Here is a 26,458-nt window from a genome sequence, read left to right as displayed (position 1 = left end):
AATATGTTTCAATCCCACTTTGTAAAGCAACAAAATAAAAAAAATGAAAGGGAGGTAAATACTTAAATATTATACCCAACATCTCAGTTTTCCTCCCTTGTGGCTGGGCAAGGAGGGGGTAGTTGGAACAGCCACCTTAACCAATCCCTCTGGGATTGTCTTTCTTTAGAGGTTTGTCTTTCTCTAGTTTTCTCCAGTGTCTAGCTTTGCTTCTGATTGTTGGCCTATCAATATTGAATATGGCCAGAGGGCCTGACAGGCACACATCACAGCGAAACCGAGCACATCGTTCTCTCCGTTAGAGCAGGAACTGGTCTGAACATCTATTGGACCGTTCTATTCTGAGGGGTGGGAGGGGGTTACGGAACAACAAGAGAGAGTTCTCTGAATCTGATGCTGTGGAATGTTAAACCATTGAATCGAGTAAGGATCCGTTCACTTCCTGGGGGCACGCGGTTGGTTACTCAACACCCCCCACAGCCCCTCAACATGTGGTAGCCTCCGCGGGTGTAATGGACACAGTGAGGTCTACCTGACAACTCGGGACCCCCGGGAGAGAGAGCACAGGAGTCAACATCAATCGTCCGCCCTAAGGACCCTCTGCCTTTGTTTTGGTTTTCACACAGCTGGAGGTGCTGAGAGAGGACAGTTGGGCTGAGGGTCTATCACAATGCCCTCACACCCCATTAACACAGGAAACTGCCCTGTGGCTATGACTGTGCACATCCATATACAGGGTGTCACAATCCATCACCATCCATCCATCCTATAGGACAATGTGACGACAACATTACATAAGAAAATAAGCATAAGACTACATGGTGCTAGTATTAGCCTACAGCCATACATTTCCAATGGTCTTTTTTGCTCTCTTCTCAAGCCGTTGTTGTTGTAGAACACAAGCATAAAACACCAGAACACACAACTTAGAATGGTTTAACAGTCTGGGCTGGTTGGCTGAAGTACCCTAATAATAGTACTGCAATCCATGTCTCATTTTTACCTAAGGACCTCCTCTTCTCAGTCGCAGCCCTGTGTCCTGCCCTTCCTGCTAGACCTCTTGTTCTCCTCCTTGTCAATTGCAGGCCTGAGCTTGTGCAGTCATCTCTGCTTTTAGGCATAGGTTGGCCTACTTTTAGCCACAGATTGCAGCGCAAATAGACCAAATGGGATAGATACAGATTCCCCCCGCCAGCACGTTGCAGACAACCCCAGGAGATTACTCCAGGGTGCAGGGCTTGGTGCTCTTCTTTCTGTCTCTCATTGTTTCTCTCTTTCGCTCTCTTTCCTTCTATCTCAATCATCCTTTCTGTCTCTCTCCTTCCCTCCCCCTTCCATCTCTGTTTCTGTCTGCCTCCCCCTATTTATCCCTCAGCTATGGATCTAGTAGCAATGCGATTCATGCACCAACCAGTCAAAGTCTGTCGCTCTTAGACTAATGTTCTGAATGAGATTACCAACTAGGTGTGCAAAAGGTTATGGGGGCAGAGAAAACTATTTCACCATCTATCATAGTCTTCTGAGGACCAATAAAATTAAATAGAATGGAATAGGGAACTTCAATATAGAGGAGTATTGATCCGGCGCCTTCAGATCTGAATGTGACATTTACTAGAATGCTATGGGATAGAAGTACGGCGGTTCTGACATTTCAACACAGTCCCTATTCCCTTATCCCTGGGCCCCCTGCGGTCCTGCAAGGAATAATATTACCATAAGACATTAGGAGGAACGTTCCGGAATCACTGGAGTTCTACTGGACTAGCTAAGCGCCTTCCTTCAAACCTCATAAAAGGAAGAGACACAATTGTTAGCATTCATCACCGTAATTAGCTTGCCGCTCTTCGAATGCTTCCAACACATTGTCTTTTGCTTCACAGATGAGCCAGACAGAGACGGCAGTCAGCTCCAAGGCCCTCAGTCAGGGACTCCATGAGAGAGAGCTTCATTAGTTTAATCGTATGACTTGAGAGTTTTCTTCCCAGTGACTTTACTCGCATGGGGCCACAGACAGACACAGGAACAGGAAATCTGATGAAGGTGTTCATTCATTTGGGGGATGTGAGTTAGAAAGGCTTTAACAGAGGAGTTTGTGTGTCTAATTATTCAGCTGATAATTAAAACAGCTGCACTTATTATGGCTGATAACACCATGGTAGCAAATACTGTATAAGTACAAACGACACAAAGTCACTGACTGCTCCTTTTTCACTGGTTTCCAAATATTTTTTTTGCCTCTCAAGAATACCCTATATATCATGTCACCACTGTTACTCCAGCCTGGTCTCTAGATGTGTGATCCTGTCGGTAACTTGTTCTTACTAAACTCCCTTCCTTGATCTCTTTTGAAGAGGACACTTCAACAGTGCAGGAAGTGAGGCAGACTTTCTCACCCACACTTTCTTACCCACACGGGCACGCACACGCACGCACGCACGCACACACACACACACACACACACACACACACACACACACACACACACACACACACACACACACACACACACACACACACACACACACCTGTCTGGCTCTTCTGGCTTAAACAGAGCGACATGCTGAGACAAGACCTGACACACCTGTCACAACCTAACCTGTCACCTGCTCTCCCAGTCCTGGTGAATCACTGTACATATTTAGTTTCTGCGTCTGTCTGACGAGTGATACTGAGAAATCATGACAATTGACACATCATCTCATCTACAGCACAGTGTGTGTCCAATAATCAGAAATATCTAGGGAGCTTTGGTCGCTCTCAGTCTCTTTCTCTCTTTCGCTCATTCTTTCTCTCTTTATCTAGCCTACCTGTGTGCCAGAAATCTGGCTTTGCATGAATACCCCTTTGCAGTCTCTCTTGAGTCCAATTATTGAAATTTCTGGACTCTGCTGAATAGATTAAGTTACTACATGCAACTGCACTATATTTACTTTCCTTATTGAACATGTCCATGTAAAACACTGAGATTCTCAAATACTCTCCATTAAATGGATCCCCCGACGCGGTTAGCCTCAGTTGCTGGGACAGCTATACTGTATCTGTTCAGGGATCCTGCCAACCATCCTGCCAAAGATTGAAGACCTGCTTGGCTTAGCAGCTAGCTTAGCTGCTAACTAGCAATCAAGCTAGCAAGGTTTCCTTGACAGCTTGAACACACCCCGCGACGTGGTTAGCCATTGTGGCTGGGTTAACCCTTTGGCATCCAAAGTCAAAGGTGGGAGTCATGGAGAGGACAGTGTTTCTCTATTTGTATTTGCATTTATTATGGATCTCCATTAGCTGTTGCCAAAGCAGCAGCTACTCTTCCTGGGGTCCAGCAAAGTTAAGGCAGTTTATACCATTTTAAAAACATTCACAGATTTCACAACACACTGTGCCCTCAGGCCCCTACTCCACCACTATCACATATCTACAGTACTAAATCCATGTGTAGTTATAGTGCGTGTGTTATCGTGTGTATATGTGTGTGTGAGAATGAGTGAGTGTGTATTATAGTTACAGTTGGGCTATTTCACTATACAGTATAAAGTGTGTGTGTGTGTGCGTGCGTGCGTGCGTGCGTGCGTGCGTGCGTGCGTGCGTGCGTGCGTGCGTGTGTGTGTGAGAGAGAGATGAGGAGAGGGGTGCCATTAATTATAGTGCAATAGAGAGAATAGATGCCTGAAGGTACTGAACTAGAGCTATGTGGTGCCAACAATGGGATGTTCCATACACATGTATACAATAAATATAAACCCGTAGACCTTCTGAATTGTTTAATTACCACTCTAAAATGTCAGACTTGATTTGCCGTAACAAAAAAATGCATCCTAACTATGAAAGCTGCCAGAAAGCATGGGAACATTGCTTACATCCACTACGACAGGCTGGTAGGAATGAGAGAGCCTCAGGGTCAGTAGCTTCAGCCCCACATCACACACACACACATATTTATCTATCTCGGATAAACTACAGAGGAAAGGGCTAAAAATAGTCCATATTAATATATGAAGCCTTAGAAATAAGGCTAAAGAAATCGATAACTTGCTAACATTCATATATACTAGCCATCTCTGAAACTCAGATAATTCCTTTGATGATACAGCAGTAGCAATACAGGGCTATGGATATGGGGGAGGTGTTGCTGTATATGTTCGGCGCCATATGTGACTCATTTCAGGAAACTAGGTGTATGTCGCACGTCACTACTTCACAGGAGAGGCATTTGAACATAAACATTTTGTTTTAATCCAAATGTGTTTTTGGGGAGAAATGCCTTTTGGAACATGTGAACTTTCATGTGCCTTAATAACACATTTGTATTTAATCTGTAAATACAAATAAAATTGTTAAATTACCAGCCTAGTTGGTTTAGACGCTGAAAAAGACAGGCTGGACATGCAGCAAAATGAGTTCGGATTGGTCTGCCATGTAGCACGCTTCTGTCTATAACATGAGCTGCTCAGTATATGTAGGTATGTGTAGCTTTTTAAAAAAAGATATCACGAAGAACTGCAAAAAACACCTGTCTCCGGATTATATCTTCAAACAAAGGACAACCATGGCATCCGTGACAGAGAGGGAAAAGTGATCATCCATGTATACAGGTAAGAGTCTAGCTACATTTTCAGATATTATATGTTTCTAATTTTGTCTGAAAGTTGTTTTCATTGAAAGTTAAAGTGTACTGTTAGCTAGCTAGCTAACGTTCACTGGCTGGTTGGTTTGCTAGTTAACGTTGTGTATGATCTGTGTACTAATATTATTTGTATCTCAGAGCCATTTGCATTGCAAATTATAACCTAATGTTAGCTAGCTAGCTAACATTGAAACTAGTTGGTTAGCTTTAGCTATCTGTAGATTCATGTAGGGTAGTAACATTATGATTTGGGATTGTGGTTCATTGTTTAACTAGCTAGCTACGTTTTAACAAAAGACTCCACTGTGCAAGTAACCATTTCACTGTGCCATTTACACGTTCTGTATCCTGTGCATGTGATAAATAAACTTTGATTTGTGTTTACCAGAGACGGTAATATGAGGACCAACATGAACCTGTCACACCCTGATCTGTTTCACCTGTCTTTGTGCTTGTCTCCAGCCCCCTCCAGGTGTCGCCCATATTCCCCATTATCCCCTGTGTATTTGTACCTGTGTTCTCTGTTTGTCTGTTTCCAGTTCGTTTTGTTCGTAAAACCTACCAGCGTTTGTTTCCCTGTTTCTGCCTGTTACTTGCTTCTGTTTTCTAGTCCTTCCCAGTTTTGACCATTCTGCCTGCCCTGACCCTGAGACTGTCTGCCATTTTGTACCTTACCCCACCATCCTGGATTATTGAGCCCTGCCTGCCCTGACCCTGAGACTGCCTGCTGTTCTGGACCCTTTACACCCTCTCTGTATTATTAACCCCTGCCTGCCTTGACCTGTCGTTTGCCTGCCCTGTTGTTGTAATAAACTCTTGTTACTTCAACACTGTCTGCATCTAGGTCTTACCTAAATGGGAATACAAATTAGAATACAACATTAGGCCAACGAGACAGTGTCCAAGTTCTAAAATTCTCAGGTAGAATGCCCTTTAATTTTGTCACACACAACTGTAAGCTATTTTCTTTAATTAGCTCACCATTAACTTTTAAATAATACAAATTTGTTGTGAGTTTATTTTCCTGTAATAATGACGTTGTCAGCTATATGATATGGTCATTATTTGAACTGGCTAGCCAGCTAACCAAAACATTGTTTAGAAAGTTGCTTTTAGTTGCCTGGTTTGCTCGATTGACATATACTAAATGACTTTTTAAACGGATGGGTTTATTGGTGTTAAAATACACCAGTTTTGCTATTTTGGACCACTTGGCTGCTGGTGTCATGCAGCCTGTCGTTTTTGTGTTTAAACTTTTTCATAACGACAATGACAAGTTTGATGTCAGATGACAATAGAATGTTCAAGATGTCACTGTAACAATTGTATACAGACATGTTGATAGATGTAGTATAAACCAGCCTTTAGTCTTGAAATATTTGGTTGTTAAGTACCCTATCATACTCACCACATGGCCTCACATGTGAATCCTTAAAGAGATGGATGGGGCTAAAGGGTTAAGAGGTTGTGAAACATGCTGAATGGGTGTAGACAAAGAAGAGCTCTCCTGTAGGTGTACCAAAACATTCAAGGGCCATTTTCTCAAAAGTGGGGTTACCATTTAATCAACAATCTAAGCTGAATTACTTTCCCATTGTTCCTCAACTGTAGTGTATGATATACCATTTTCTAACTCAGAGTCTCTCCTTTTATCCAATGTAAAAAACACAATTTCATATATTCATAAACACCGGTCACATTATTCATGTGTAAAGCTTAAAGAGGATCTCGTGTCAAATGTTGAAGTGTTATGGTTGCAAGTTCACCTGACTCATCTAAAGTCTCTTGTTTTGGGGTGCTGCTATAGGGCACCATGTGCTAAAGTCAGTATTTGGATATGATAATGTTGTGACTAACCTTATGAAAACAAGAAGAAATGATATTACCAAACAAAGATAAATGACGTAAAACAAAATGTAAAAACACTTTAGAGTATCAAAAAACTCTACATCATTAATTGAAGTTGATGGGTCATTTATAACAAAACCTTTCGATATTGGCAATCATTTCAATAAATATTTTACTAGTTAAGTGGAAAAACTCATAAGTGAAATGACAACAATGAACAGTGAACCATCATATTCCTGTATAAAATATCTAATAATGAAAGAGAAGGATTGCTGTTTTGAATTTGGTCAAGTTAGTGTAGGAGAGGTGGAAAAAATATTGTTATCTATCAATAATGATAAGCCACCAGGTATAGACAATCTTGATTGGAAACTACTGAGAATGGTAGCAGACTGTATTGCCACCCCTATTTGCTATATCTTTAAGCAAAGCCTAAAGGAGTGTGTGTGTCCAAAGGCAGGGAAGGAAGCTTGAGTAATTTCAATTCCTAAAAATAGTAAAGCACCCGTTGCTGGCTCTAACAGCCGCCCAATCAGTTTGCTGCCTGTTCTTAGTAAGCTGATAGAGAGGATTGTGTTTGACCAAATACAATTCTATTTTTCAGAGAACAAGTTAACTACTGACTTTCAGCATGCATATAGAGAAGGGCACTCAACTTGTACTGCACTGACTTAGATGAATGATTATTGTTTAAAATAAATGGATAATAAAATTATAGTTGGAGCTGTATTTTTAGATTTCAGGCAAGCTTTGATGTTATTGATCATACATTGTTATTGAAGAAACTCACTTGCTATGGCTTTACATCACCTTCCATCACATGGTTTATTCAATAGAATCCAGAGAGTGTTCTTCAATGGAAGCTTCTCTAACATCAGATAAAGTATGTACAGTGCGGTGTCCCTCAGGGTAGTTGCCTTGGGTCTTTCCTCTCTATTTTTACAAATTAATTCCCAATGGTCATATCTGAAGCTAGAATAATTATGTATGCGGATGACTCCAAACTCACATGTCAGCACCCAAAGCCAGTGAGCTCACAAAAATTCTAAATAAGGAGTTACAGTCAGTATCAGAATGGGTGATTAATAATAAACTGGTCTTAAATACATATAGGGTGTGACTATTGAGCAAGTTGAGGAAGTTCAACTCCTAGGTATAACATTGGATGGTCAATTGCCAAAGTTGTTGTGAAGATTGGGAGCGGCATTTTTTACACAAGAATCAACTGTACTAGTTGTTCAGGCTCTGGTCTTGTCCCATCATGATCACTGTCTGGTAATATGGTCAAGTGCAGCAAAGAAAGACCTAACAAAGCTGCAGCTGACTCAAAACAGAGCAGCACACCTTGCCCTTAACTGCACAGACAGAACTAACATCAACAACATGCATGCCAGTCTTCCCTGGTTGAGGGTTTATGAGAGATTAACTGCTTCCCGTCTCGTTTTTATGGAGAATATTACTGTGACAAACATTACAGATTGTCTGCATCAAATAACATTCAGCTCAGACAAACATACGTACCCCACAATACATGCCACCAGGGGTCTCTTCACAGTCTCCAAAATGAATTCACGGCAATGCACAGTTTTAAACAGAGCCATGATTGCATGGAACTCCCATCCATCTCCAGTTACTTAAGCAAACAGCAAAATGACCATTAAAAACGGATTAAAAAACAACCCATGGCACGGCGGGGACTGAGAGGACACACAAAAACATAGACACAGTAACTCACACATAATTTTTGATGTATTCTTCATCATTTTTTGTTGTTGCATTGCTTGTATATCATTGTATTTTAAATTTGTGTGACTTTCCTTGTCTATCAGTGTTTTGTTACTTGTCAAGTTTGCTTTTTTGTGGACCCCAGGAAGAGTAGTTGCTGCAAAAGCTAAACAAACAAATAAAGTCTATGTTAATGACTAAGCCATAAGGCAAAACATACAGTAAGCTGAGCGGCATTATTTAGGTTATTTAAGACAATTATAAATATAATCATAAGTGTCCTTCCCTCTCCCCTAGGGGGACACATGGATGTACTCAGCTTAAATTTAAAGCTTTTGAGTTGGTTGAGGAATGCAGTGAAGGGCAGGAGAAGCGCTACCGACTCCTATATAACTACATGAAGGGCTATGCTGTACCTGCTCTCCATCCGTTTCCTCACAATGAGCCTTTTATTCTGTCTCTCACCGATTCTCAGCAAGGGTGAAATAAGAGTCACGCAGGAACGAGCATGTGTTTGCAATAAAAAAATATCATGAAGAAAAGACATACCTTCGAGGAGTAATGCGTACCATATGTCGTCGGTACTCGACAAGGCTGGGCTAAGCTACTCAATGTCTAAGAGTGAGGGGCACAAGAGCTGCCTGAATGAATAGGGTTTCTGACAGGCTTTCCCTTTTCTTATTTTGTGTGTTTGTGTAAAAATGATATTTTTTTGCCTGTCAAAGGGACAATCCACACACACAGACCCACATGCATGCAGACTCACACACATGTACACAGACCCACAGTAACGCAAGTTTTTTTCCTCTCACACACATACACACACACACACACACAACACAACACAACACACTAAACCTGGAGATTGACGCTGAATAAGGGGATATCTGCCAAGGCCTATGTGTCTCAGTGTGCAGACTGCAGGGTTGAAGGGAGGAATGGGTTCCCAGCAAAGTCCTCCATGTCTGGACTGACAGTAATAATAGACCTCTGCCAGACATCCAGGACAGGACAAGGTCATCCAAACTCAGGGTTCTATTCATTGGGGAACACAATAGCAAAACATTTTCCAATAGGAAAGGAGTAATACATTTATTATTGGACAGGTTCAGGTAGTTTCTCCCTGTTTCAGTCCATTTTCTTCAGTTGGGTGCCTAATTTAATTAAACTCAATAGATCTTTAAATAATATTACCCATCTTTAATGAATACTCTCAATCAAAGCAATGATACAAAGGTGCCTCATCATGAATGCACTGAGAAAGGAGTCGGAGAGATATCCTCTCTTTTCAGGAGTAATCTTATGGAAGTCATCCAACTTGAGTGGAGGGAGGTTAGAGAGTTTTCTGACTAAAGCAAGGACCAGAGCTGTTATAGTCAGTTATAGCTATCCCAGTGGGATAGCAGTCCTTGGGAGCTGAATCATCAGTTCCACTGGGCTCTAGGAAGTGACCCAGCAAAAAAAAAGTATAATTATGTAATTTATGTTTTCTCTCTCTCTCTCTCAAACACACACACACACACACACACGTACAGACAGAGCATGTCTACAGTGACATCGTTGTTCCCCGTGCCCTGAACCATCTCTACCTACGATAACACTATAAATCAGAAATCACATGGGAATGTTTATATCTCTGAGATGGTGACATGCCTGGAGCGGAGATGTTTATCTTCCATATGAACCACATCAGGCCCTATGTTGTACAGCTGATGAGTAATTTATTTCCCCTCTGCGAGGGAAGCACACATAAAGTGATTTACACAGGCTAGAATAATAGTGTCCTTATACCTATTTCACAAAGCCACAAGATAGAGCCCAAGTGCCATAGCCAAGGATTACTGGATGGATAAAACATTAAGAACACCTTCTCAAAAATCCTTCTTTAACCTGTCTCCTCCCCTTCACTTGCACCGATTGAAGTGGATTTAACAAGTGACATCAATAAGGGATCATAGCTTTTCATGAAGTAAATTATCCTAAACCTATCAGTGGTGTCAATTAGGTATCTCGCCATCGTTATTTCAGTCAATTGGTTTCAACCATCTCTGTTGTTATTGGTCTGTTTATAAACTCTCTCAACCAGTCTTGAGCTCCCAAATTCATGAAGTATAAATACAAGGCTGCAAACAGCTGCATCCTTTTAGAAGTGACTGGATGATGGAACATAGATTAGCTAGCATTGCAAATCATCCCAGCAATCTTTGGATAACACATGGGTGTTCTGTATGTGTTCTGCAGCGGTGTTCTGTATGTGTTCTGCAGCGGTGTTCTGTATGTGTTCTGCAGTGGTGTTCTGTATGTGTTCTGCAGCGGTGTTCTGTATGTGTTCTGCAGCGGTGTTCTGTATGTGTTCTACAGCGGTGTTCTGTATGTGTTCTGCAGCGGTGTTCATGCAATGACTTGTTCATGTACAAATCTTGTCTTTTTCTTGAGGCTACCAAAACAGCACTTTTCATTGTTTTGTCTACAACGCGTTTTGATTATGTAACTGTAAAATAGGGACAATGTAGCAGTGGTAAGGGCATGAAATAAGCTTTTCGTACGTATGGAAAATTTCTGGGATCTTTTATTTCAGTTCACAAAACATGGTTCCAACACTTTACCTGTTGCGTTTATATTTTTGTTCAGTGTATTTCAATGTATGCTCACTCAGCTGTACCTCACAAGTAATACAACAACGGATATATTACCAGTATCTCAAATTTTGAAATATATATATTTTTAAATAGCCCAAAATACAATGCATTGGTGAGGCAATTCAAGCAAAGCCAATATGCAGTGATAATATATTGGGCCTATAGCTTACTGTACAAACCTCATTGTTACAGTGCTGTTTTTAATTGGTTAATGGTGCATATGTTTACCTTTTTTTAAGTCAAGCTGACTCAGAACAGGTTGGTGACCACTCTTCTAAAGTTTTCCCTGATTACACGATTAACATTTCCCTTTACTTGTGATTGTGATCAAAACAACGCAATATTAGCCACTTTCAATGCAACATAGCAAAACAAAACAAACTATGCAAGAGATTTTGTTGTAGGCAGAACACATCGAAGTAGGATTATATTGCATTGACAAGCACTACTCAGCCCATACTCAACACAAACCAGTGCGGAATAAACAATCAGAGCTGCAAATAGGCCTATATGTAAATAGACCATTGCCATATATAGATCTGTGCCATTTACTTTGAAATGGACAGTGCTTACAGTATGAGCAGTCGTGAGTAGATGCGCTTGTTTTGAGATTAAAGCGAAAGATGCATGTAGCCACATGTGCACATTTTGTTCTTATACTTTGCCAGTTAGTGAGTTATTAACCCAGTTATAAATCATTTGTAGTCAACAATGGGGGAGTGATTACTTTCTACAAGAGCACCAAAGTGTACATTTCTAGACATCTTTGAAAAGCGGGTCAGGTAAAAAGCTTTTTTTGACTTAAAGTGGCAGTGTTGTATTTTGAGACAGGCTTGAATAAGCTAAGTAGCCAATAGGCAGCAGAGGGTAGCTTAATTTATCTGATTCTCTGTAATAATGGTATGGGAATAACAATGCATTATATTTTGTAAAGTGGTTTCTTGCATCAAACAACACAACAACATTTCCAGTCACCGTCTTGTCTGAAGGACAAGTGGATCAACAGGTTAATGTCAAGCTCTGCATGTTTTTTTCAAAAGTCTCATGGAATGTAGGCAAACATTGAACACCACACATTGGCTGGTACTGTAGGCTGAATGATAGAACAGCTATTTCCATGTTAATATGTTATTTGATACATTTTTTGTTTTTGATGATTTGCCTACATTATGACCAAACAGCCAAAGTAGCCTACTTGACCACTGTCTAAAACTGTAACTTAAAGTGGGTACAGTCTTAGTGTTTACAGTGAATGCACGCTGGAAGTTGCACAGAATGTTCTCAAAGTTCAGGTTTGTGCTCATCAGACCTGAAATTTACTCATTGCCGAAATAAATTTAGAGGGAACATGGTCACGAGTTTGCCTGAATATGGGGAAGTAGATAAAAGGCCTCATTGCCAAAATCCCGAACCATCCCTTTAACGGGTAGAGCATGCAGACTGTGTGGTGTAGGGGGCTATCTGATCAGGGAAAAAGTCAAAAGTCTCATGGAATGTAGGCAAACATTGAACAACTCACATTGGCTGCTTCTGTAGGCTGAATGATAGAACAGCTTTTTCCATGTTAAAATGTTATGGGATGCATTTTCTCTCATTGTTTTTGATGGTAGGCTACCCTGGTAGGCCTACATTATGATCTAATAGCCACAGTATCCTACATGTTCACTATTAAAACTAACTTAAAGCGGGTACAGACTCAATGTTCACAGTAAACACGTGCTGGAAGTTGCACAGAATTTTCACAATGATCAAGTTTGCGCTCAGCAAAATGTGCTCAGTGATGAGAAAAATTAGAGCGAACGTTGCTCGAGTCCACAACTCTGCCTGGAAGCCTTTTTGTTGATGTTGATCTTTAACCAGATTAGAGGTCTTATCTGACTAAATCTGGTATTTGTTGAGAGAAACAAACATAGCCGAGAAAAGACGAGAGAGAGAGTGTTTGTGTGTGAGTGTGTGTGTGTGTGTGTGTGTGTGTGTGTGTGTGTGTGTGTGTGTATGAACATTACTGAGAACCATTGTTCATGGTTCACTTATCATGAATCAAGGAGCAGAAACCTAGAGTCTTGCTCCAACATGCCACAATATCTTGGTGAATTTGAGCTCCTCTCTTTCCTACAGGCCTCAGTAAGATGAAATACACATTGTCACTGACAATAAGCCTAAAGCAGCATTGTAGTAAAAGTAAATGATATCATAAAAAATTATATTGTTGGCTATATTCCATTTAAAAGATATAATATAAGTAAGTTAATGTCATTTATTTTTATGCAGAACACATTTTCAACCAAAATACCTGTCTGCATGCAGAACTAGACTGTGCCTCCAAGCTACAGGAGTAATCGCTAGCAGCAAGTCTATAGAGAATGAGTGTGTGTGACAGCACAGCTTTGTCTGACTAATCGGCATTGCCACTTGTGGACCCTGACTCCCACGAGCTATATTCAGAAGTACCGATCGGTTGTTTACTTCATCATGCCAAAGCCTCTCTCTAAAAAAAAGATTTTCCACACACCAAGAGCCATTCACTATGGGTCGAATCCTAAATTAGTCAAGGGGTATCAATGCGATATCAATGGGAGGCTACGTCAGAATTTTACTAGGATGCCCTCCGATGTTTCAAATCCCTGGAGGATAACTAATGTGGTCTCCCTATTGCATTTACTTGCTTGCTGGTATAGCACTGCAGACTGCTGTTTTTTCATAGGATTATACACTGAATGTAAAAAACATTAAGAACACCTTCGCTAATATTGAGCTGCAACTCCCGCTTTTGCCCTTAGAACAGCCTCAATTTGCCAGGGCATGGACTCTACAATGTGTTGAAAGCTTTCCACAGGGATGCTGACCCATGTTGACTCCAGCGCTTTCCACAGTTGTGTCAAGTTGGCTGGATGTCCTTTAGGTGGTGGACCATTCTTGATACACACGGGAAACTGTTGAGCGTGAAAAACCCAGCAGCATTGTAGTTCTTGACACAAACCAGTGCCCCTGGCACCTACTACCATACCCTGTTCAAAGGCAGTTAAATATTTTGTCCTGCCCATTCACCTTCTGAATGGCACATGTCATGTCTTTGGCTATGCCGGATTAAGTTATATGACATGCTATTCTATAAAATAATTTCTCCGTAATTAATATTACCTGATTGAGCTAATCATGTAAATGTAATTAACTAGAGAGTCGGGCACCACAAAATTATATTTATAGAGCTGTCATCTTCCGAATAAACTCTTAAAGACCTAGTAATATTTTACATCAATAGCAGTCCATATTAATCGTCATCTTAATTCAGTCTCATCTGAAAGTTGTAAATTCTTGGTTATCTGCACGAACCCTGGCTCACAAGTTGAATCAGCAATACAAAATTGGGTTTAATTATTTATTTACTAAATACCTAACTAATCACACAGAATTACACATACACATAATAAAATCATAACTTGACTACAAATTACGTCATAATGGAAAATGTCCCTAGCGGGCAGAATAGATATGACAGCTTGTTACACAAAAGAAAAGGGTTTGAGTGAAAGAGCGGGAAGACTGAGGAACAAAGGGAAGAAGCCGAGCAATCGTAAATACAGTATCTTATGCATTCTAAATTACCGCCCATTTGGAAAAGGAAAATGCAATAAATACAGTGCCTTGCGAAAGTATTCGGCCCCCTTGAACTTTGCGACCTTTTGCCACATTTCAGGCTTCAAACATAAAGATATAAAACTGTATTTTTTTGTGAAGAATCAACAACAAGTGGGACACAATCATGAAGTGGAACGACATTTATTGGATATTTCAAACTTTTTTAACAAATCAAAAACTGAAAAATTGGGCGTGCAAAATTATTTCAGTCTGAGCTGCGCTTCGGTAGGTTGGTGGTAGATGGAAGGCCGTGTGGCCCAACCGAGTCCTTGAAAGAATGTCTCTGGTTGTCAATTGGATAAGTTGTAGTAACGTCGTTGGGTGATAGACGGGATACTCTGTCTGTTCCTTCCTAACCCTCGTTTGCATCTGCTGTTGCTAACTCAACGGCTAGGAGGTATCACTTCTGTAGTGAATAAGAGTTCAATGTTCATACCATTCGCAACCAAAGCTCACGCAGATGTTGGCTTCGTTCTGTAGTTATTATCTGAACCATTCTGACATAGGACCGTCATCCTCACGTTCTCGGAACAGAAGGTTATATTGTCGTCAAGGGCTTATATAGGAAGGGAGAGGAGGGCGTGTTTGAAAAGTTTTATAGCCCATGTCCCTTCACAGGGGCGGGCCACTGATTGAGCAGAGCCCTTTCTTATGAAAACCCAAATCTCACATTTTAGAAGCATCACAAATAATTTCATATTCAAACATTTAAATTGAACAACAATTCCATGTGAATCCGATAACTCTGATGTGTAGACTTTCCACTGTATAATTTATGTTATCTTATCATTGATGAGAATGTCTCAGATGACAACCAAACTGACATATTCATTAAGTACCACCATTGGTCGGATTACCAGAATATTGTTCATTTCCCCCCACCTTCTGATGTTCCCAGAATCTCTATGTTAACCAAGGGTTTGCAAATGTAACATTAGTAGGGTGGAGAGAGGAAAAAGGGGGAAAGAGGTATTTATCACTGTCATAAACCTACCCACAGGCAAACGTCATGACACACACATACACAATCCATGTCCCAAATGTCTCAAGGCTTAACAATCCTTAACCTGTCTCCTCCCTTTCCTCTATACTGATGTGAATTTATCAAGTGACATCAATATGGGATCATAGCGTTCAAATCAAATCAAATTGTATTAGTCACATACGCCGAATACAACAATTTGATTACATATGCTTTCTTAAGAGCCCCTAACCAAAAATGCAGTTAAAATTTAAAAAAAAAATATGGATAAGAATAAGAAATAAATGTAACAACTAATTAAAGAGCAGCAGTAAAATAACAATAGCAAGACTACATACAGGGGGGTACCGGTATAGAGTCAATGTGCGGGGGAACCGGTTAGTTGAGGTAATATGTACATGCATGTAGAGTTATTAAAGTGACTATGCATAGATGATAACAACAGAGAGTAGCAGCGGTGTAAAAAGGGGGGATCAATGCAAATAGTCTGGGTAGCCATTTGATTAGATGTTCAGGAGTCTAATGGCTTGGGGGTAGTAGCTGTTTAGAAGCCTCTTGGACATAACCTTGGTGCTCCTGTACCGCTTGCCATGCGGTAGCAGAGAGAACAGTCTATGACTAGGGTGGCTGGAGTCTTTGACAATTTTTAGGGCCTTCCTCTGATACTGCCTGGTATAGAGGTCCTGGATGGCAGGAAGCTTGGCTCCAGTGATGTACTGGGTCATTCACACTACCCTCTGTAGCGCCTTGCGGTTGGAGGCCAGGCAGTTGCCATAACAGGCAGTGATGCAACCAATCAGGATGCTCTCGATAGTGCAGCTGTAGAACCTTTTGAGGATCTGAGGACCCATGCCAAATCTTTTCAGTCTCCTGAGGGGGAATAGGTTTTGTTGTGCCCTCTTCACGACTGTCTTGGTGTGTTTGGACCATGTTAGTTTGTTGGTAATGTGGACACCAAGGGACTTGAAACTCTCAACCTGCTCCACTATGGCTCCGTCGATGAGAATGGGGGTGTGCTCGGTTCTCTTTTTCCTGTAGTCCACAATCATCTCTGTCGTCTTGATCACGTTGAGGGAGAGGAGGCTGTCCTGGCACCACACGCCCAGGTCTCTGACCTCCTCCCTATAGGCTGTCTCGTCGTTGTTGGTGATCAGGCCTACCACTGTTGTGTCATCGGCAAACTTAATGATGGTGTTAGAGTCGTGCCTGGCCCTGCAGTCGTGAGTGAACAAGGACTACAGGTGGGGACTGAGCACGCACCCATAAGGGGCCCCTGTTTTGAGGATCAGCGTGGCAGATGTGTTGTTACCTACCCTTACCACCTGGGGCCTGCCCATCAGGAAATCCAGGATCCAGTTGCAGAGGGAGGTGTTTAGTCTCAGGTTCCTTAGCTTATTGATGAGCTTTGAGGGCACTATGGTGTTGAACGCAGAGCTGTGGTCAATGAATATCACTCTCACATAGGTGTTCCTTTGTCCAGGTGGGAAAGGGCATCTGTGGATCTGTTGGGGTGGTATGCAAATTGGAGTGGGTCTAGCATTACTGGGATAATGGTGTTGATGTGAGCCATGACCAGACTTCCAAAGCTATGGGTTGGTAGTCATTTAGGAAGGTTACCTTAGTGTTCTTGGGCACAGGCACTATGGTGGTCTGCTTAAAACATGTTGGTATTACAAACTTTGACAAGGAGAGGCTGAAAATGTCAGTGAAGACACTTGCCAGTTGGTCAGTGCATGCTTGCAGTACACGTCCTGGTAATCCATCTGGCCCTGCGGCCTTGTGAATGTTGACCTGTTTAAAGGTCTTACTCACATCGGCTGCGGAGAGCGTGATCACAGTCTTCCGGAACAGCTGGGCTCTCACGCATGTTTCAGTGTTATTTTCCTCAAAGCGAGCATAGAAGTAGTTTAGCTCGTCTGATAGGCTCGTGTCATTGGGCAGCTCTTCGCAGTGCTTCCCTTTGTAGTCTGTAATGGTATGCAAGCCCTGCCACATCCGATGAGTGTCAGAGCCGGTGTAGTGCGACTCGATCTTAGTCCTGCATTGACGCTCTGCCTGTTTGATGGTTCGTTGGAGGGCATACCGGGATTTCTTATAAGCTTGCGGGTTAGAGTCCCGCTCCTTGAAAGTGGCAGCTCTAGCCTTTAGCTCAGTGCAGATGTTGCCTGTAATCCATGGCTTCTGGTTGGGCTATGGTCACTGTGCACTTATTGATGAAGCCAGTGACTGATGTGGTGTACTCCTCAATGCCATCGGAGGATTCCCAGAACATATTCCAGTCTGTGCTAGCAAAACAATCCTGTAGCTTAGCATCTATTTCATCTGACCACTTTTTTATTGATCTAGTCACTGGTGCGTCCTTCTTTAATTTTAGCCTGTAAGCAGGAATCAGGAGGATAGAATTATGGTCAGATTTGCCAAATGGAGGACAAGGGAGAGCTTTGTATTTGTCTCTGTGTGTGGAGTAAAGGTGGTCCAGAGTTTTGTTTCTTCTGGTTGCACATTTAACATGCTGATAGAAATTTGGTAAAACGGATTTAAGTTTCCCTGCATTAAAAGTCCCTGGCTACTAGGAGTGCCGCCTCTGGGTGAGCGCTATTCTTGTTTTCTCGCAGTCCTGATGTCCAGAAATAATTTTCGGTCATAAGAGACGGTAGCGGCAACATTACATACAAAATAAGTAAAAAAATGTTACAAACAAAGCAAAAAAACACACAATCGGTTGGGGGCACGTAAAACCTCTTCCTTCTTATTCGGCGGCATTTTCACCTGGATTCACCTGGTTAGTCTATGTCATGGAAAGAGCAGGTGTTCTTAATGTTTTGTACACTCAGTGTATATCCAAGGTCTTCTTGGATACAATGCTGCTGATGCTCAGTTTCTATATGTCTGGTGCACAGTGACTCCGCAGTTGCACTGGCTCCCATAGACTCTGACTGAGACAGAGTGCAATGTGCTTAATGTCAGTCTGCCAGCTGCATGTGTCATCACGCAGTGTATGAGAAAGGGAGACGGCTAAATGTTTTTCAGAAATCCTCCATGGCCTATGAATAATGTCAAAGATAAACCTTAGACACTAAATCCATCTCCACCTTGAGTTCTGGGTTGGCTGGTTTTTGATCACGTCTTAGTGCTTGATCATCTGAAATAAAGTTGGCAAAAATCCCTCCTCACCTCAAATGTCTGTGAATCCACAGTACCACACACCATGTAGCATTAACATTGCCTACACTCATTATTAAACCCATTGCTGCTCTCTAAGCAAGGGGCTTGTGTGTGTGTGTGTGTGTGTGTGTGTGTGTGTGTGTGTGTGTGTGTGCGCGTCAAAGTCCCCACAAGAATAGCAAACAAACAAACATTTGATCAAAGGGGTTTAGGTTTAAGGTTAGAATTAGTGTTAGAATTACGTTTAGGGTTAGTTTTAGGGTTAGGTTTAGGGTTAAGGTTAGGTTAAGGTTTAGGGGAAATAGGATTTTGAATGGGACTGAATTGTGTCCCCACAAGATTAGTTATACAAGACTGTGTGTGTGTGTGGGTATGTGTGTGTTTTTCTATGCCACAGATATCCCAGCCCCAGACATTACAGGGTCTGCTACAGTCGGGTACCATAGCAAACCCCTCTCATTCCTGTTGGACCACAATGCTTACCACAGCACATGTCATACTGTGGACAACAGGCACCAATCTCACAGGGAAATACTGGATAAGGCACAAAGCAGCCCTGAGTGGAACTTCAACCTACACATTCTCTCACAGCTGCAGTCTCCATAGACTATAGAGAAACACACCCAGACATAGCATACTAAACTGACATAAAACATCTTATTTACTTGTGTCTAAAATTAAATAAGCCCCATGTGTCTAACTTGCACTGTAGAGAAATCCCAGCTAGTACATTTGGTTCTTTGGAAGTTGTCGGAACGTATGTTTTTGATTTCACATTGGTTGTGGAAAGGAAGCTATATGTTTCCTGACAGGTAACACTGAACGTTTTTTAAACGTTCTGAGAACAGAAGTAAAGATTTTGCCTGTTCTGGAAAAGTTTATTTTTAGGTTGCAAGTATTTGGAATTTTTTGGTATTTTATTAGGATCCCCATTAGCTGTTGAAAAAGCAGCAGCTACTCTTCCTGGTGTCCACACCAAACATGAAACAAAATACAGAATGACATAATACAGAACATCAATAGACAAGAAGCGCTCAAGGACAGAACTATATACATACCAGGGAGGTTCTGAGAACGTTTTACTCTGGTTCCTTGAATGTTTTCCTGGGAGGTTTTATTAACGATATGAGAATAGAAATTTTAGGTCAGGTTTTTGACTTCCTTAAAACTTTCTATGAATGTTTTAATAACTTTTAATAACACTGCTAGTTTATTTTGGGTTTAATTTTTTGTTTTTTTACTCCCAGCACAGAAAGGGCACATGGAAATGAACTTCCTTAGCTTAGACATTAATCATGCAGACACTACTTTTTTAATGTGACAGTAACATTCAAACCTAGAATATTCTATTCTCAATCCGTGGAATTAGTCCACTGTGCCACCAGCATGGAGCTAGCGTGTCCTGTTTTATGCAGACAAAGCTCTTCATTTTAGTCTTTTTAAACAGACCTCATTTCAAAGGAAACAAGCACTCATTAAGATCAGGTGTGGTCAATTAGTGGGCGTGGCAAACACACCTGAACACACTTAACAAGATAGAGAGAGTTTTGTTGATGCTGAGAACGTAATATACACTGAACAAAAATATAAACGCAACGTGCAACAGTTTCAAAGGTTTTACTGACTTACAGTTCATATAACGAAATCTGTCAATTGAAATAAATAAATTAGGCCCTAATCTATGGTTTTCACATGACTGGGAATACAGATATGCATTTGTTGGTCACAGATCACTTAAAAAAAGGTAGGGGCTTGGATCAGAAAACCAGTCAGTATCTGGTGTGACTACCATGCTATGCAAAACATCTCCTTTGCATAGAGTTGATCAGGCTGTTGAATGTTGTCCCCCTGCTCTTCAATGGCTATGCAAAGTTGCTGGATATTGGCGGGAACTGGAACATGCTGTCGTACATGTCGATCCAGAGCATCCCAAATATGCTCAATGGGTGACATGTCTGGTGAGTATGCAGGCCATGGAAGAACTGAGAAATTTTCAGCTTCTAGGAATTGTTTACAGATCCTTGCACACGGGGCCATGCGTTATCATGCTGAAACATGAGGTTATGGCGGCGGATGAATGGCACGACAATGGGCCTCAGCATCTGTGTGCATTCAAATTGCTATCAATAAAATACAATTGCGTTCGTTGTTCATAGCTAATGCCTGCCCATACCATAATCCCACCGTCACCATGGGGCACTCTGTTCACAACGTTGACATCACCAAACCGCTTGCCCACATGACACCCTACACGCCGTCTGCCATCTGCCCAGTACAGTTGAAACTGGGATTCATCCATGAAGAGCACACTTCCCAAGCGTGCCAGTGGCATCGAACGTGAATTCTGAATTCGGTTACGACGATAAACTGCAGTCAGGTGAAAAAGATGGATGTGGAGGTCCTGGGCTGGTGTGGTTACACGTGGTCTGTGGTTGTGAGGCTGGTTGGATGTAAAGACAAATTCTCTAAAACAACGTTGTAGGCGGCTTATGGTAAATAAATGAACATTCATTTTCTGGCAACAGCTCTGGTGGACATTTCTGCAGTCAGCATGCCAATTGCACACTCCCTCAAATCTTGAGACATCTGTGGCATTGTGTTGTTTGACAAAACTGCACATTTTAGAGAACTTATCAAGAGAACATGTCTGGTCATCCCTACTGCCTCTGATCTGGCGGACTCATTAAACACAAATTCTTAGTTTGTAAATGATGTGTGAGTGTTGGAGTGTGCCCCTCACTATCCGTAAATTTAAAAAAACAAGAAAATCGTGCCGGTTTGTTTAACATAAGGAATTTTTAAATGATTCATACTTGTATTTTTACTTTTGATACTTAAGCATATTTTATCAATTACATTTACTTTTGATACTTAAGTAGATATAAAACCAAATACTTTTATACTTTTACTGAAGTAGTAATTTACTGGGTGATTTTCACTTTTACTGTTGTATTTTTTTAATGAAGTTACCTATACTTTTACTCAAGTATGACAATTGGGTACTTTTTCCACCACTGAGGAAATGTTATGCTCAAGTACTGAAATTCCCATAGAAGAACGTTTCTTAATGTTCTCAGAACAATTTGACAGGATACCAAAGGCAGAGAGGGGAACCCAACACCTAAGCAGAATACAGAAGCAGTATCTGCTGAAATCAACCCTTGAGGTGTGTGGGAGCAACGTGGACTCAGGGGTAGACATAACATTGTCAACGTAAGTCAAGGACACTCAAATTAGTAGGATATGTTACACTTCGCCTGGTATGTATTCATTTGTGGATGTCCATCCATTTTGTATGATATGTTATGAACTGCAATTTGTATGATATGTTACGAATTACAATTTGTTGTGGCTAACGTTAGCTAGTTATCTAGACAGCTAACGCTAACGTTAACTAAGTAGCTAACACTAGCTAGGCTAGGGGTTAAGGTTAGGAGTTAAGTTAAAGGGGTAAGGTTAGGGGAAGGGTTAGCTAACATGCTAAGTAGTCGCAAAGTAGATTCAAAGTTTCTAATTAGCTCAAATCCGTGATGAGATTTGAACACACAACCTTTGGGTTGCTAGACTTTTGTTTTATACAACTACCCGTCCACCCCGAACAACCACCCTAGTTGTTTTTGCCTTAACTAACCTGTCTTATGTAAACATACCAAACGTAACATATCATACTAATTTGAGTGTCCCGGATTTACATTTACTATGTTATGTTTAGTCTATGAGACCAGGCTGGTCGGAGGGGAGGGCCATGGTTGCCATATGTCTGATGTGCCAATGGAGAACAGCTACCCACTGGGCAAAACCTATTGGATTTGCAGAAAGTCATCAACATGAGGGCATTTTGTCTTTTTTTCACGCAACCTAAATCCAATTACATGGTGACAATTTTTGTTGAAAACTAACTCTGAACTATCGTCTGTGCCCAGTGGGTAGTAGCTCAGTACAAGTGAGAACAGGGGGAAGGAATAGGATAGTTAGGATAGTAGGATAGTAGTTGTGTAAGTAGAAGTAGTGTGTGGTAGGGGTAATGGTCCCTGTGGTGATGGTGATGGTAGGGATAATGGTCCCTGTGGTGGTGGTGGTAGGGGTAATGGTCCCTGTGGTGGTGGTGATGGTAGGGGTAATGGTCCATGTGGTGGTGGTGATGGTAGGGGTAATGGTCCCTGTGGTGGTGGTGGTGATGGTAGGGGTAATGGTCCCTGTGGTGGTGGTGATGGTAGGGGTAATGGTCCCTGTGGTGGTGGTGATGGTCCCTGTGGTGGTGGTGATGGTAGGGGTAATGGTCCCTGTGGTGGTGGTGATGGTAGAGGTAATGGTCCCTGTGGTGGTGGTGATGGTAGAGGTAATGGTTCCTGTGGTGGTGGTGATGATAGGGGTAATGGTCCCTGTGGTGGTGGTGATGGTAGGGGTAATGGTCCCTGTGGTGGTGGTGATGGTAGGGGTAATGGTCCCTGTGGTGGTGGTGATGGTAGGGGTAATGGTCCCTGTGGTGGTGGTGATGGTAGGGGTAATGGTCCCTGTGGTGGTGGTGATGGTAGGGGTAATGGTCCCTGTGGTGGTGGTGATGGTAGGGGTAATGGTCCCTGTGGTGTTCCAATGGCTCCCATGACATGAAATGCTTACCACATACACTTCATCAATACGACTTTATTTCACACTGGAAAGTGGGAAATGTAGAGGATTATAAAATAATATATTTTTATAATAGCTCTTTCCAATGAATGACAGCTGTTTTTATTTGGCTATAACATGCTGCTATCTTGATCTTGGACATTTTAATAGTAAGATGTTAATTAAAACTAGGTTCTAGTAGTATTTACTGACCACGTGACCTGACAAGGGCCTCTGAGACAGCCTATAAGGCCAAGAGTTTTCCCTGATCAGATTGCATGGTCAGGAAGAACTCTGGTCCCTATAACAAATACACTCTAACTTGCAGGACAAATACCCTCTCTCTGACCAAGGAGCCCACTCTGCCAGCACAGGGGACCACTCTATGGCTTTAGAGAGAAGGAGAGGAGGGCATGGATGAAGAGGGGAGCGGTGGGCGGGGACAGGGAGGGGAGTCATACTAAATGCAAAAGAAACAGGGAGATTTAATCACCACAATGGATATGGAGTTTTGTTTATGAAAATCACCAGCGAAGGAAAATAGCTCTGGTAGCAGTAGAGATGCTATAAAGATATGCATACTGAGTCTAAGAGAGAGGCCAACATTACCATAATACTGGAATAATCACCTCAATTACTCCTACTAGGCAGAGAGAGAAGGGCTGGAACAATATGAGGGGTTCCGGTTAGCATTCGGTTAAAAGGTCAACCATCACTCAGATATGTTAAATATCGTTACACATTGGAAATGAGAATGCTGTGAGGTAGGCTACATAACCTTCTAGTTAGGCACAGTGCATTTGAGGTCTCCATTTGTCGCAATTGCAATGGGCAGTACATGGAGCCATTTGAACTGTGCTCTTTCTCCTACCCCTTAGCTCTCTTTAAAACAGCATCAGTAGGGTCCTCTCCTCTGTCTTCAACTCAGTCCCATTCACATCACTCAGAATAACCCATGATAACACTTGCCCTGGGGCTCTGTATTACATAACCTTGTTGAAGTATGGAGCCACAGAAGCACTTTGAATTCATATATCACAGATGTAATAAAGCCTGTTATTACATTAGGTTATTATTACATTAGATTACAACTGATGAAATATATTGCAGCATGGAAGACCAATGGAGAAGTCTGAAGGCAAGAGCTTATGTTGAAATTAGATTTGTTGTTGTTGTTGAGAAACAGCCATTGCGAAAGCATGTAATGTCAGTGTCTGTTGGGGCCCCTCTATGCTTGTACGTCAGCATAGAACATTTGAATAAAGTTACTCAACAATGAGGTTACCCAGGATGATCCTGACACGTCAGACAGACACGGGAACAAATACATAATTCATATGTGAGGTCATGTTATCCCTCCACCCATGTCCAACGCCAATGTTGTATGCGAGAGTGAACTGCTAACTTGATAATGACTATATTACAGCCGGTGATATCACTTCACTGTTTTTAGCACAATAACAAATAATACCTTAAAATTACGCGCAAGGTTGATGCGTCACAGAACTTAATTAACAGGTACACAACTTACCACTCGCATTCTTCCCACAAATGAGGTGTTGATATTGCTGCAGGAACCCCCATAACTCCGAGTCGTTGTTGATGGCCTGTTCGAGGGACTCGACTGTGAACTTAGGGATCCCGTTATCTTTTTCCACGAGTGCGCTGCGCAGTGCCCGCGCGTACACCTCTCGGAAAAGACTCTCCATGCACCCTGTCAGGTAGATGGCCGCGTGCTCGTGGATCCTCACCGCAACCCGGCTGTCCACCATCCACCTGAAGAACTTCCCCACGTTAAAAATTAGTCCGCACCGGAGTGACTTTCCGCGGCTGAACTTGTCCTCAGTGCTCATGTTGTACATGGACAATGCACTGAGTGCCGCTGTGATGCAGTTCACAGAGACAGACCAAGACATGACAACCTTAACGGCACTTTGAATCTCATATTTGGTGCATTTGGCATAGCGCAAACTCAGGCGCTGCGCTTCCTTCGCGACCCTCACGAGCGCACGGCTGATGAGGACCGAGAGCCTAGCCAGGATCTCCTGTGACACGACCCCCAGTCTCAACTCTTCGTCCTTGTTTAGTGCGCTCTCTACTTCCCCGAGGCTCCATGGCACGTCCTCTAGCTCGGGTAGTTTAGCGCACTGTCCGAAGCACTCCAGGTTATCGGCGTCTTCGACCAGGACGGTGTTGACAGTGTCTAGGCTGTTGTGGCGACTGTGCATGGAGTCGGTTAAATGCCAGAAATTCGCCCCATGCGCATACGGTATATGTGCCTCGGAACAGCACAGTGAAGCACTAGAAGACCTGAAGGAGTCCGCTGCTCCACCATAACCCGAATCAAGCGTCAAATCCTCCAGGGTCCTCGTAACTGACTTATTACTACTCCTTGCCATAACTGCACCTCATACTGTAAAGAGGGCTTTGGAATTAATGGCACAAAACGTCGCCTAATAAAATTAAATGAATGCAATTAAAGCCCTAGTGCAATGTATTCTGAAGATTAAACCTTTTATCCTGTTGCCTTCATTGAAAAAACATCAACTTGCTATTCCCCAGTCCAAACTAAAACTTCAAAGTCGTTGCATCGTAGCACATCGTGCAGCTACAGTGGTCTGTATTTTACGCAGTAAGAGCCTGATAGATGGAGGCGGGGCTATGGAGAATAGAGCGCTTTAAACGGCCAATAACCTCTCGGGAAAACTGAGTTTTTGAATTAGGACCGCCTCCATCTATTAATTTAGATTAGGCTACTCAGTTCAATGTACAGCCCATAGGAGAAGTGAATATTAAATACCTATAGAATTATTTTTAATGTAATATTCTTAATTTAATTGTTAGCTTATATTGGAAAATATAACTTCATAAGGTAAACTATGGTCGAGTTCCCCTGCATTAACCAATGGTTGCGCGCTACTTCATCGATTGTGTCATTGACTGACAGATTGCTATAATATATGATGTGGGTATCTTATACCTAAATACCTATCCAAGCGTTGTAAGATCTGGCATGCATCAGCAACGCCTGGGCAGAGGAACACCACAGTCCTTTTATTTGCTGTAATTTGAACATGTCAAACATCATTGCTAATGGTCTGATTCTAATTGACTGGATAAACTGGATAATGTGGTTATCCACATAGTGCAGCAAATGTGTCATGCTATGGATAGTAAAGTCCCTTACACATTTTTTTCTGCCAGTAATGATGGTAACATGACTCAAGACTATTA

The 26,458-nt window shown here is 41.9% G+C and overlaps 1 protein-coding gene across 2 annotated transcripts in view; it reads right to left on the bottom strand.

Moving 5' to 3' along the window:
- Positions 1-25,838, bottom strand: part of btbd11b (BTB (POZ) domain containing 11b) — a 125,639-nt gene extending 99,801 nt beyond the window's left edge. For both annotated transcript variants that reach the window (XM_029634580.2, XM_029634581.2), the window contains exon 1: positions 24,756-25,838. In XM_029634580.2, the coding sequence (XP_029490440.1) occupies positions 24,756-25,623 (868 nt within the window). In that variant the 5' untranslated portion in view covers positions 25,624-25,838. The remainder of the gene's footprint in view (positions 1-24,755) is intronic.
- Between the last annotated feature and the right edge of the window lie 620 nt (positions 25,839-26,458).

The sequence above is a fragment of the Oncorhynchus nerka genome, linkage group LG25 (genome assembly GCF_034236695.1).
Source record: "Oncorhynchus nerka isolate Pitt River linkage group LG25, Oner_Uvic_2.0, whole genome shotgun sequence".
Lineage (NCBI taxonomy): Eukaryota > Metazoa > Chordata > Actinopteri > Salmoniformes > Salmonidae > Oncorhynchus > Oncorhynchus nerka.
The sequence above is the reverse complement of the archived record's forward strand: the minus strand, read 5'-3'. Positions and strand labels throughout refer to the sequence as shown.